The sequence below is a fragment of the Sphaerodactylus townsendi genome, linkage group LG01 (assembly GCF_021028975.2).
Source record: "Sphaerodactylus townsendi isolate TG3544 linkage group LG01, MPM_Stown_v2.3, whole genome shotgun sequence".
In the NCBI taxonomy this organism is placed as follows: Eukaryota; Metazoa; Chordata; class Lepidosauria; order Squamata; family Sphaerodactylidae; genus Sphaerodactylus; species Sphaerodactylus townsendi.
Genome location: NC_059425.1, coordinates 97454771 through 97467896, shown reverse-complemented (window position 1 = coordinate 97467896; position 13126 = coordinate 97454771). Strand labels below are relative to the sequence as shown.

At 39.7% G+C, this 13126-nt stretch overlaps 1 protein-coding gene across 5 annotated transcripts in view; it reads left to right on the top strand.

The window, feature by feature from the left end:
- The window catches only part of TIAM2 (TIAM Rac1 associated GEF 2), a 199703-nt gene that overhangs the window by 95828 nt on the left and 90749 nt on the right, over positions 1–13126 (top strand). For all 5 annotated transcript variants that reach the window (XM_048488283.1, XM_048488301.1, XM_048488292.1 and 2 more), the window contains 3 exons: positions 2855–3040; positions 4308–4454; positions 9243–9314. In XM_048488283.1, coding sequence (XP_048344240.1) covers positions 2855–3040; positions 4308–4454; positions 9243–9314 — 405 coding nt within the window. The remainder of the gene's footprint in view (positions 1–2854; positions 3041–4307; positions 4455–9242; positions 9315–13126) is intronic.

Here is a 13126-nt window from a genome sequence, read left to right as displayed (position 1 = left end):
AGAGAGGTGCATCAGGGCAAGAAATCTTGTCCCAATGCGCTTCCTGTTTGTGGCGCACCTAGAAATGCAGCGCATTGCTCTCCCTCCTGCCCTGCCCTGCGCGTGCTTCTTGTTTTTCTGGGGGAAAGCGAGAGCACTTCTTATGTGACTTATCATCTCAGAGGGGGCCAGGCCAGGGAATACTGGTGGGTAATCAGCCTGCGTAAATCCTCAGGGGGCAATGCAGGAATACTACTGCAGTGGTAACACTCAGCGCCATTGTCAATGCAAAACTAGGGTGTGGAGAAGGTTACAGGGTTGTTCATTTGCCTTCTCTGTTCCCTTTCCTGCTAACTTCTCTCTGGAGAAGTCCTTCCCTCAGTGGCTTTAAGTACGATTAAGTATCATGTTATTACAGTAACATAGTTTCTGTCTGAAACACGAATCGCCTGTTCCCTAGGCTGGTGTGCTCAGATTTGGAAGTGTGAAACATGTTTGTTTCAATCCAGTTGTCATTAGGAAGTCATGTTAAAAAAAAAGTCTCAGCCATCCAGAGCTTGATGAGTCATCCATTTATATGAGTGCAGTAAGAATTGTGTTTGACATGCAAGCGCTGGAATTAGAAGAACTTTCTGTGGTGTTTGTAATGTGATTGGAAAGCTTCTCATGAAAGACATTTAAAGGGAGAACAATTTCTGTGAGGCTCCAACTTGTTGTAGACAGTATTAAATGCATCCGTTTAAAACAAAGGAATTGGGAACAGGGTTCAGGATCCTCTTCTGGGTTGTTTAAGCTGTTTGCCAGCTAAACAAATATTTCCAGAAGGTAGTCTGTTTACTGAGTAGGTTTCAATAGATTAATTCATACAGATATGTTATGAAAAACTCTGTTCTATTCTGTACTATATAATGTTAATATGGTTGCCTCTGGAACATATTCTGCATCTTTAAAACTGGAGTTTAAAATTATATTTTAAGAAAAATCTAAAGTAATTTTTTATCTTTAAAATATTCTAAGTTTTGTGGAGCAAAAATGCAAAACAAAGTGTAATGAAAAGTGATGTAGCTTTTTTTTGTGAGGCTGTGCAAATATTTTGAGTAAATTTTGGTAGCAGTTTTAGCAAATAGCATAGGCCTCTAGGAAACCTCTAACTTTCCTCTATATGCTGGCTAGATTTCATCAGAGGTAAATGGAAGATCTACCATTCCCTCCCTCATCAGTGACAAATGGCAACTTTCCCATGGAATTGGTTTCTTTTAAAGGAGACTTGTAAATTAAAGTCATAATTTAATTTTGAATTCTCTGTTCATGTTAATTCCTATTTTTCCTTAATTGCCTTCTTATATTACATTTCTTAATAAAGGATAAAGTTTTATTACTAAAACAAATTAAAACAAAGACTGGGCCATCTAATAGTTAAAATGTCAGCCATATTTTTGTTGACAGAGATTGTTTGTTTGTTTGTTTGTTTGTTTGTTTGTTTGTTCGTTCGTTCATTCATTCAGTTTTTAGGTCACCTTCCCTAAAGGGCTGAAGGTGGTTTACAGTGATTTATAAAAAAAATATTCAATAAGATACAAAACCAATTTTTTAAAAATCCTGGTGCCCCTTAAAATATGAGGTATAAATACTCTGCACTATTCTCCATACTAATATACAACTCAGCAGCAGCAGTGGCGTAGTGGTTAAGAGCAGATGTACTCTAATCTGGAGGAACCAGGTTTGATTCCTCACTCTGCCACCTGAGCTGTGGAGGCTTATCGGATTAGCCTGTGCACTCCAACATATGCCAACTGGGTGACCTTGGGCTAGTCACAGTTCTTCTGAGCTCTCTCAGCCCCACCTATTTCACAGGGTGTTTGTTGTGAGGGGGGAAGGGAAAGTTTATAAGCCTCTTCGAATCTCCTACAGGAGAGAAATGGGGGATATAAATCCTCCTCCCCCTCCCCCTCCCCCTCCCGCTGCTGCCGCCGCTGGTAGTGCTGGTGCTGGTGGTGCTGCTGCTGCTGCTGCTGGTGGTGGTGGTGGTGGTGCTTCTTCTTCTTCTTCTTCTTCTTCTTCTTCTTCTTCTTCTTCTTCTTCTTCTTCTTCTTCTTCTTCTTCTTCTTCTTCTTCTTCTTCTTCTTCTTCTTCTTCTTCTTCTTCTTCTTCTTCTTCTTCTTCTTCTTCTTCTTCTTCTTCTTCTTCTTCTTCTTCTTCTTCTTCTTCTTCTTCTTCTTCTTCTTCAGTTGTACCATGATTGGGAGAAGAGATGGGGAAAGGGTGGCCAGCAAGATGGAACTGTTGCTGTCCTCAGCCACATATCTTACAGGTCCTGCAAAAGTCTCTCAGGGCCCCGATCTCACTCAGCAAAGCATTCTACCAGTCTGGCCCTGTCCCTGACCAAGGACAGCTGGACAATTTTGGGACCAGGGACCACCAGTAAGTTGTTATTTGCTGAGTGCAAGGCTCTTTGGGGGATGTATGAGGAATGGTGGGGATGCATGGGGACAGGTATGATGATCCCAGACCATTTAGGGCTTTGAAGTTTAATAACAGAACCTTGAAGCTGACCTGACACTCCATCTGGAGCCAGTGCAGGTGGTGGAGCACTGGCTACATTTGTGTTCATTAAGTGCTCGAGCAGCTACATTTTCTACCAGCTAGAGTATCAGGATCAGTCTTAAGGGCAACCCTGCATAGAGCAAGTTATAGTAGTCTGTACTGGAGGTGACCATTGCATGGATTTCTGTGACCAGGTTAGCCTGGGACTGATAGGAGGAAGGAGTGACTGGCCCCTGATGACTTGGCAAGTTTCATGACACAGTGAAGATGTGATTGTGGGTGTCTGGATGTGGGTGTCCTAATCTAATATTTCATTTGTTTATCTAAATAGATCCAGCAATGGGAGCAGAATCTGGAGAAATTTAATATGGATCTCTTCAGGATGCGCTGTTACCTAGCCAGCCTGCAAGGTGGAGAGTTACCCAATCCAAAGAGCCTTCTGGCGGTTGCAGGTCGCCCTTCAAAAATGGCCTTAGGAAGGCTTGGTATCTTCTCCGTCTCCTCCTTTCATGCGTTGGTGAGCTGGAAAAAGATTCTGTACAAACTTAATATAAAGATGTGGCCGTGCATATGACAAAATAGTAATGTTTTTCACAAGCAGTATTTTTTAATATTCAGCTAGTAAATAAAAAAGTGATTTAAGGTGTGAAAAGACAGAACTCTGAAACATCTTTTTTTCTCACTTCCCCTCTTTTGAACATCCAGCTTTATGAAGAATTATGGAGAATTCAAAAGCTTACACACTGTTTTATGACATTTGGGTTCCTCTAAAATGCCTAAATAGCTTCAGAAGCTAGATTTACCCAAAAGTCCTGGTTTGTCTCCTTTTCCTTGTTTAAGCAAAATCATTTCAAACATGACTGATCAGTTGCAATGGAGGTGTTTCCATGGCTCAGATGCCGGCTGTTCTGTTCATTCCTTTTTTATTTTTTGCATATTTTGAATGTATATGCGTGAAGGGGAGTGGTGTGCCTGCTGACCATGCCTTTCCTTCTGCATGTTCACTGTAATTTCGGAAGATGAATGGGGCATTGGGGACCCTTCATCTCCCAAGCTTTCTGAGCACTTAGAAGCCTTCTGCTGCATGCACAAGAAGTGAGGCAAGTGGGCATGATCCTGCTGATCTCTCTGTGCATTCAGGCTCCGTGCAAATAAATGTCTGAACGTGACTTCTTGTAACTGTAACTGGTCGCAGCTTCCCTGTTCCTGGATCTAAAGTGTGTTTGTTCCTCACAAGTAATCTGTTCGCAGTTTTTCACTATCTTATGTGTAGGTAGGTAATTTTATTACATTTGAAGTGATGCAAATCACAAAGTGGTTTCAGTCCTTTTTTGTCTCTATAGAAAACAAAGAACATTATGGTGAAAAAAATTCTATTTTTCCTGGCACATTCTTATTGATACTGCATTGAATATGCTGTATAGTTTTGATCACTGATGTGTATTGAAAAAGCCTCCTTCAACCAAGTTTATTGTCTTTTATTTTATTTGTTGTTTAAATGTACATAATTGCAAGGTTTTAAAAGAACCCATAAAATCCCATAAATCATCCAAACTAATATTTTAATCTGATTGAAATATATTAAAAAATTGAAGGGCGGATTATTTTTGCTTTGGTTGCTGGCATTTATTATAGTCTGTTAAGGCAGCAACTTATGCTAGTTGTTTCTGAGATGAATCAGAATATCTTTTATTTCTTCCTTCATTGTAGCACTGTTCGGTTCTCTTTTTTCATGATGTAAAATGTCCATATTGAAATTCTTCTTTGTCTTTCACTTTTATTAGATCTGTTCCAGGGATGAGGCTGCTCTCAGGAAGCGAACACTGTCTCTGTCCCAGAGAGTGTGGAGCAAAAAGGGTTTGTTTTCTTCCCTCAAGGGCCTGGACACTCTGGCAAGAAAGGCAAAGGATAAAAGGCCATCAATAACACAGGTTTTTCCCCGTTCGTTATTTTTCAAAAAATAACTTTCCAGTTAATTTTAGCGATGAAATAATTGTTTACATTAGCTGACCAGCATAGGAATAGACTTATGTTACAAACAGTGGTGTGAGGAAAACTGCTTTCTGCATTCCAATAGATCTTCACATCTGCTTTTCACCCCAGCATGGGGGTATTTCAGCGCAAGAGGAGATGGTTTGGGGAGTTGCCACTGAGATGGTTTTGAGAGTTTCAGCAGTTACCACAGCAGGGATTCATAACTGGAGAGATGTCAGGAGCCTGGATCAGCTGTTCTCTTAGAAACATCTTTTTTTCTTCACTGATCTCATTTGGTTTTGTATATACAAGTACTGGGAGAAACCCTAGTCTCTGTTTTTGTCTCTCTCTGTTTGCAAGGTAGACTACCTACTGGTAATTGCGAAAACAAAGTTTGGCTTCTTCCTCTGCTTGTATGTAGGTCTGCCCACTTGCAAATGAAAGGTTATGCAAAGAGAACATAGCTGGCCCGGAAATGTAAAATTTTATTATGGTTGGGAATTCACCAGGGAGATATAGATTGTCTCTTCTTAGTTCCAGAAATGTAATGAAACATGAAAAGAAAAGGCCTGGCTTGACCAAGTTTACTATCATTACAAAATTACTGGCACTTTGTGGTTTTTCTAAGTGACTGAAATTTTTGAATTAAGTAGGGGAGAGATTTCTGTTTAGCTTTTTCGTAGCTATTCCTCAAATAGACTTCAGTTTATTACAAAGCCAAACTTGCAGGTTTAGTGAATATCAGTTTGATTATTGCCTCTCAGGCTAATGCATGTATCAATTACAGCTCTACAGTAGCTTAGCAACTGAACATTGCTGAAGGTCATCAGCCAAGGATAATTTTATTTGCCTTTTCATGCTATAGTTTTAATGCTGCAGATTAATATGTCTTTTTAAAGGGTAAAGGATTTTACAGTATGAATCCAGGAAAGTGAGAGCGGTGAGTCCTCACTGATACCTTGGGCTTTTCACAGGTATCATAATGTTCCATAGTATTTCAGTGGGAATATAAGTGATATAAGCATTTGGCAGGAATTATTCTTGGTCTGCTTTATACACTGCATATGATAATCATTCAGTGTGCCCAGTCTCATATATGAGCATTCTTAATTTTGCAAACCATTCAATACTATTCCTTGGATCCCACCTAAACATCTCTAGGAACAGAAGACTTTGTATCTGTGGAGCACAACTTCCTTGCCTATTTCTCTCTCTGCAACTTCAAAGGTTTTCTGAAATGCTGCTTCTGGTGGGTGGAGGGACCCTCACAAATTGTTTTAGGAGAGTTGGTAGTCTGCTGTGGAATGAGGGAATTAGTAAAAATTGTGTCCATCCTCTCCACCTGCCAAATGTCTAGGTGGAATCCAAGCCTTTCTTTAAACCTCACACAACTGTAAAATTTAGCAGATATATCTTGAAATATTTAAGGATGCTTTGTGAACTTACTGCACTAGTTACTAACAAATAAAGAGGGAACTTAAAGACTAGTGGCATTGTACTGAATCATAAGTGAACTTGAAACCCTGGGTACAGGTTCTGATGAGAAGGCAAAGAGGTCGAAGCCAAGGGCTGCCCTGGCAGGCATTTTAACAGCAGTTGGATAGAAAAAGAAATGCATTTTTGGCCAAAAAAGAAAGTAGTCTGGTGCCAAATATAATGCATGCCTACACTTTATCATACACAAGGGAGGGAATTTGCACCAGTAGCTATAATTCTGTCAAATTATGTTCCTTGTGGCTAAAGAATCAAGAACTTCCCAACAACATTCTCTAAAAATATTTCACCTATATTTTTTATGCCTAAAATGAGGACCTGTTTCTTCATGGTCACAATCTCTCCATATAATTCACAAACTTCCAATAATCAATCTCTGTAACAGAATGTGAAATAATGAACATTTACATTTTTCAAATATAGAGTTACAATTCTCCAGACACAACTTAACCCAAGTTAAAACGCTGCTTTTTTTTTCTTACACAAAAGTAACCCTCTGGGTATAAATTGGGAAGTTCTTGATTCTTTAGCTGTAAAGTGCAGAATTTGAAAGCATGAAATATCAGCAAGGGAGTTGATGTTACTTTGTCCTGTGTTGGCAAATCTGATTGGAAAAATGCTTTTAAATAATATCAGACTTGATTAACTCACTCTATGGCCCCTTCCGCACATGCAAAATAATGCGTTTTCAAACCACTTTCACAACTGTTTGAAAGTGGATTTTGCCATTCCGCACAGCTTCAAAGAGCACTGAAAGCAGTTTGAAAGGGCATTATTCTGCATGTGCGGAATGAGCCTATGTGGGGGGCTGCCTTTCAAGATGATCTGGTTTAAACGTGGCCTTACAAAAGGTTCGTTACTAAGTCTGCAATGTAAAAATGTATTGCAAATAAATATGCTTCGACGTACAAATGGTCAAGAGGGAGCCTGAGACGTATTTTGTACGAAGCCTTGAGAACTTTTCTGCCATTCACGCATCTTGAACATTCATGAAGCGATTCTCACACAAAGTTTTATCTCTGTGGCTGTTCATCTGCCTATTGTTTAGGAAAGGAAGCTGTGGGAAACAGCTCGGTTGCATGTTAGCAATGATTAGCAAGAATTTCAAAGACATGAGCACAGTGAATCACTTAAAACCACAAATTCAGTTCCATATTTAATAAGATACAGCCAATAATCAGGAACAAATCAGAAAATAAAACATAAACAGCTATAACATTTATCTCTTGCAATTTCTCACATTCACAATATCACAAGCTCCATCAAGTTGCCTTGGAAAGAGTTTCAGAAATGCCTCACTATTAATTTACCATTCAGAGTGTTAGAAGATGTGTAAGGTTTAAAACTAGTTTCAGAATGTGGCTAGTATTCACTGTAGAGGAGGGACTGGTAATACAAATTGATCCAAACTGAAGGGATGAGGGAGAAGCATTTGATCTTGTGGCTAGCTTCCTAACTCTTAAATATGATTAAGAGATCAAGGATCTTGCAAGTACACCAACCCTTAAATACTATACATTAAAAATGGTGAAGAATACCATAAAATGGAAGTATGTGTCTTGTCTAACAGAGGTGGATTCCACACAGCATCATAATAACAACAGGTTGCATCCATTATTTTTTAATTCGGGTCCATTTTATTCCATTTTTATTCTTTGCAATGGGTGCCCCTTTTCTGTGAAGGAATTGAGTTGAGGTCGGGAGGGGAACAATCAGTTTTCTTTCGCCCCTTCGCATGAACCTGCTATATTTTTTTTCAATGCAAACATGCAGGCAGAAGCATCCCATTTTTCCTGCATTCAGATTGGTTCCCTCAATATAGCCTCCTATCTGCCTGTTCCCACCCTCTGCTGAGGGAATGCTTCAAATTGGTGAAGAATCTACAGCAACCCTGGGAGCCCAAGCAGGACATCCCCCTCCAATTTCTCCATCGTGGGAAAAAAATTTAGGGCATTGAAATCATAATACATGGAAACATAATGCATCTACCCACTTCCCCCATTCCTGTACACATTTGGGCGAAATGGCACTCACAGTTGCTGCTATGGGGAGAAAACATGCTTGGAAGACATTTCAGTAATGGCCGGCTGCCCCACCGGCTGGCAGCTCAGCAGAAACGAAACTGACATGACGTAAGGTGGGAGAATGGGCGGTGGGCAGGAAAAATAAGCAGTTGGGCAGCTGTGCTGTTCACTTAGGATCTTGCAAAAAGATCACAATTTTGGCGATTAAAAAAAAAACAAAACGGGTTGAGGGAAATACAATGGGCCAATCCCACTTTGGGAAGGGGCCCATACAAAGTTCTTCCTCAAACTGACATATTTCCCTTTGTCAACCTGTTATATTTCTACCATGCAGAATCCACCAGAGAGAACTCCAGCTCACTGTTTGGATTAGCTGTTGCTACTCAGATTCAAATTCTGAAACAAGATGATTTTGGCTATTTGAGAACTTCATTGATAAGTTTATGTAGTAAATATTTTGTTTTGCCGTTTATTTCTTTTTTCTCTATTTCCTTCAAAAAATAAAGAAAAACTTTTAAAGGATTGTATTGCTTTTTACGCAGTGGCGTAGGGGGTTAAAAGCTTGTGTATCTAATCTGGAGGAACCGGGTTTGATTCCCAGCTCTGCCGCCTGAGCTGTGGAGGCTTATCTGGGGAATCCAGATTAGCCTGTGCACTCCTACACATGCCAGCTGGGTGACCTTGGGCTAGTCACAGCTTCTTGGAGCTCTCTCAGACCGACCTACCTCACAGGGTGTTTGTTGTGAGGGGGGAAGGGCAAGGAGATTGTAAGCCCCTTTGAATCTCCTGCAGGAGAGAAAGGGGGGATATAAATCCAAACTCTTCTTCTTCTCTTCTAAACTCATGAGTTGGTAAAAGAGCAAGACGTGAAAGCAGTATAATAAAGAACCTGTTGTGGATAATTTTAGTTTGGTAAATAATATGGTTTTGTAAATTTTGAATTGATATTCTCCAGCAGCATGACTTTGTAAAACCCTTACCTGGAAAACATTTGGGGAAGTTGGGGTTGCTGTTTTTATGTAATAGTTTACAATGCTGTTTTTCCTATTGAGGTCCCTGAACTATCTACACAGATCCCACTTGAGAAATATATAATTAAATATTTTGTAGTTGTTCAGCTTTACCTGTCTGTAGTTCTCTATCATTTCTTCTTTGTTTGCGTAAAAAATGTGGTGTTTGTACTTTGGTTTTGTAAATTTTGTAACATATGCATTTTCTTTTAATTAGATTTTTGACTCAGCTGGTGGCCATGGATTTACTGGAACTCAGCTACCTCAGAATTCCAGTAATTCTACTGAGGTAAGATAAACTAACTTTTGCTGTGGGCACTGACTGACTTAATGCATTACTTGGTTCTTATCCTATGAAAAAATAAAACAGGAGGAAAGTTGGTATTTGACCTTCTCTAGTGGGGAAAAAATACTTTTCCCCCAAACAAGGTTTGGAAAGGGTTCAAAAGAGGCACTTAAATATTTATTTGTATTTCTTGCATCAGTATTGTGTTGTCACACTACTTTGCACAATGGATGTTCTTCAAATTTTACGTTTTACATACATGTTAGTGTCTGACATGGAAGAGACCACATATCTGGGAGGAGGGCTCAAATTCTGTTTTTCTGTGTAACCACAGACTTTTCAGACTTTTCTACATTCAAAATAATGTTTCTGCTTCAACCTTGTTTGCCAAGGACCTCTTGAGTGCCATGGGAATCTGTGTGATTTGCAAAGGATTCAAGTGCACATATGGTTCATATGGTTTACACTGTCTCTTATGATGGCTCTTATGCCATACAACACAGGGAAATCGGCTGTGGATGGGCAAGTTGTCTTTATCAGGAACTCCTGATAAATCTTGTTAGCAACCCCAGAGTTATCCAGAACACATTCAAAAACTATTGCATTGTGGCACTGAGATTCTTAAGTTTAGACCAACTTTTTGGTTGAGCCAGAAATAGATTTCAACAGGGTACTTGTGTAAGTAGCCTGAGAAGAAGCAGAACTAGAGAATCTTAAGCAAACCAGTTAAACTTGAACCAAGGCACAGTTTCAGATGTTGGATCCTTAACATAGAACAAAATTACATTGCCAGTACATTGCCAGTACTTCTGGGATGGACATATCTCTTCTGTTTCACCAATTACAGGAAATTCCTCTTCCATCCAGTACTGTTTGTTTTAGTGTCTTTATTGTCCCACTGGCACATAATTTAATGGTGTTTAGAACACCAGATTGGTTATCTTGGGTTTATTCCGGAGCCCCTCGGGGATAGGGCGGTATAAAAATCTAATAAATAAATAAATAAATAAATAAAAATAACTTCACCATTTTAAAATCAGAAATGGTGCTTCTAAGAAGAAAAAAATTATGTGTAAGACTCTGCTCTTATTCTGAGGGAATGCACAGGCCTATGCATTGATGAGTATTCAAGTATCTAGTATCTGATCAATGATTTGTGAACAGACTTTGCTGTCCCCATGAGATGTAGAAGATGTGGGAATGTGGAAGAATACTGTTCAGTCTTTACTAGCTTGATGCAGTCTTCACTTTTGTGTCTGTTTTCTACTGGCTGCTCAGTTAATAAAAGAAGGCCTTCTCAGAGATTCCTCGGGTCTACACAGTATCCATTCTATCTTCATATTAAGATTTAAGTGTCTCATTTGATCTCAGTACTGCTTATTATGTTCTTGCGTAGCTTTTGATCAGTTCTGAGTCACAGAGAGATTTGTATAGAAATCTGCCCCCACCCCAATAAAAGGTAGTGTATTTTTAACATTGGTTTAAGTAGCAGAAAGCACACTTTTTCTCTCCCAAGTGTCTCTAAATTGTAAGGGTGATTCTAATATGAGGCTCTTCCCCTTTTCCTGACATCAACTTTGATCTCCTGTAAATATCAAAATTTTGAAACTTCAGGGCAATATATGTGAATATTTTTGATAGGAAACACACATCCATGATGTGAAGGACAAGGATTTGGAATTATGTATAAATAGTGTAGCATGATATGAACTTTATTTGCTGTTATGTTGATTTTGACTGACTAAATTGAGTGGATTCTAAAGGTTTACTGGTATGAGGAAGCTTTCAAACATTTTTCCAGCAATTCTGCACATAATCAAATTGGAGTTAAAGTTTTTATCACCTCCTACACAATCTTGGTTATGTTTCTTGAAAACTCTTTGTCTGCTGTAATACAAGAAATTAAGAAATTATCTCAATTGAAAAATCAGTTTCCCCCCCCTTCCCTTAAAAAGTGTTACAAGATTGTTTTGCACAAAGGGTTGAAATCATTTACAATTGAATAAGGCAGCTTATGGAGGCCTCAAGTCACAGGCAAATGATAGAGTTAAAATATATGAGGCAGCAGGCAACTATTAGTCCAGCTTATAGATATCTATTGTAGCCCTTAAATGGTAGTCCTGTTGGTTTGCTCTTAAAGGTACCCAGCTGGTTCACCCAGTGGCAAAGCTATAAGGGAGTGTGGGGAGGAGGGGGTGCCACGCACCTGGCGTACGCTTGGGGGGTGGAAAATCACCCCTCCCCCCACAGCACCCCCCCTTAACTTAGTTCTTTTTTTAGAACTTCTTAGAACTTTTTCAGGCTGAGAAACCAGACTATTCAGTTCAGACTGCAAAAAGCGCCCTGGTGAAACTACACTAACAGGAGACCTTGTGAGCCCGCAGTCTCCTGGGAAGTGTAGTTCACACTAGGGCGCTTTTTGCAGCCTGAACTGAATAGTTTGGTTTCTCAGCCTGAACTTTTTCAGGCTGAACTAAGGTAAGTGGGAGGGGGCAGGGCAGGGCACCGTGGGTGGTGAGGGGAGGGGCAGAGAGGGGGCCAGAAAACACAGAGTCCACCCCAGGTGCAGTTTGGCCCAGCTACACCTCTGGGTTCACCACGAGTGCCTTTTTGGACTTCTAGGGAGCTGCCTTAGAGTGATTTTCAGTGGTAGAGTGGTTGCTGATGCAATTCTGTGTAAAATTACATTTGCAACGAAGATTCCAGTCAGCCCAGAGTAATCTGTTTTCTCAGCATTTTAGGGGTTCCCCTTTTACATCTGATGTGCCCTGCTGTGTAATCATATGCCTCTCAAAATTCTCCGCCCTTCCTGTTTTTTTAAATTTTGAGGAGCATGGATTACATAGTGTTTTTTGCAGTCACCACCAATGATTCTTCTCCTCCTTTAAAGGCAGGCAGAACAATGGGTGCTTCTCTTCTTTTTTTAAGAGCATGAGTAATGCTGGATAGGAATAACTTGATAGGATAGGAATAGGAATAACTTTAACAACCTTTTAAAAAACTCCTGAATTTACAAAGCTCTAGATGATTCCTTCCCCTCTGGCTAAAATGTAGGTGATTCTCTTCTATTATACTAAGTATTGCCAGGGACTGGCCTTCACTCATCCAAAAAAATGAAGAGAATCTTGCTATTACTTCAGACATGAGAAACTGCTAGTGCGAACAGCATCCTGCCCAGGAAACAGTGTGTTCCCCATGTCCTTCTATTTCCTAAGTCGGGACATCTGGGAGTTAATTCTTGCTTGACTGAAAACAGCAGTTCAATGAATTTTTACTGTTAACTCCCCGCTCCCTTCTAGTTCCTCAAAAATTCAGTGGCCCCTGGTGGCTGTTCATTGCTCTGCACACATTCCCACCAGACATAAAGGGAATTGGTTGTATATACAAAGGGGGCAGGAAGGTTGCCCATCTGTTATATATGCCCATTCAGTTTTGGGGCTTCAGAAAGAAGTTTTTATTTGATTACTCTGTCCCTCTTTGAATACATTTTAGATGCTCCTTTATTCAGCATCATACATTTGAACAGAATAAATAACTGTCTTTTGGGGGGAACTGATGTTGTCAGGCTTTTCTCTGTTATTCCCTCTACAGCAAATGCTCCCAATTATACTGGAACAGCTGTCAAGAAATTACTGCAAAATTGGAATTAGTGTCATGATAGCACAACAAGATAACCTTCTGTTATCACTCCTACAAAAAGTCTAAGTCTTAAATCTGCTTACACAGTTGATTTTTCTACTTTTTTAGTTCTTTCTCCATAGTAATATAGACCACACTTTTAATGAGTGCAACACATTTTTACAATCACCATCACC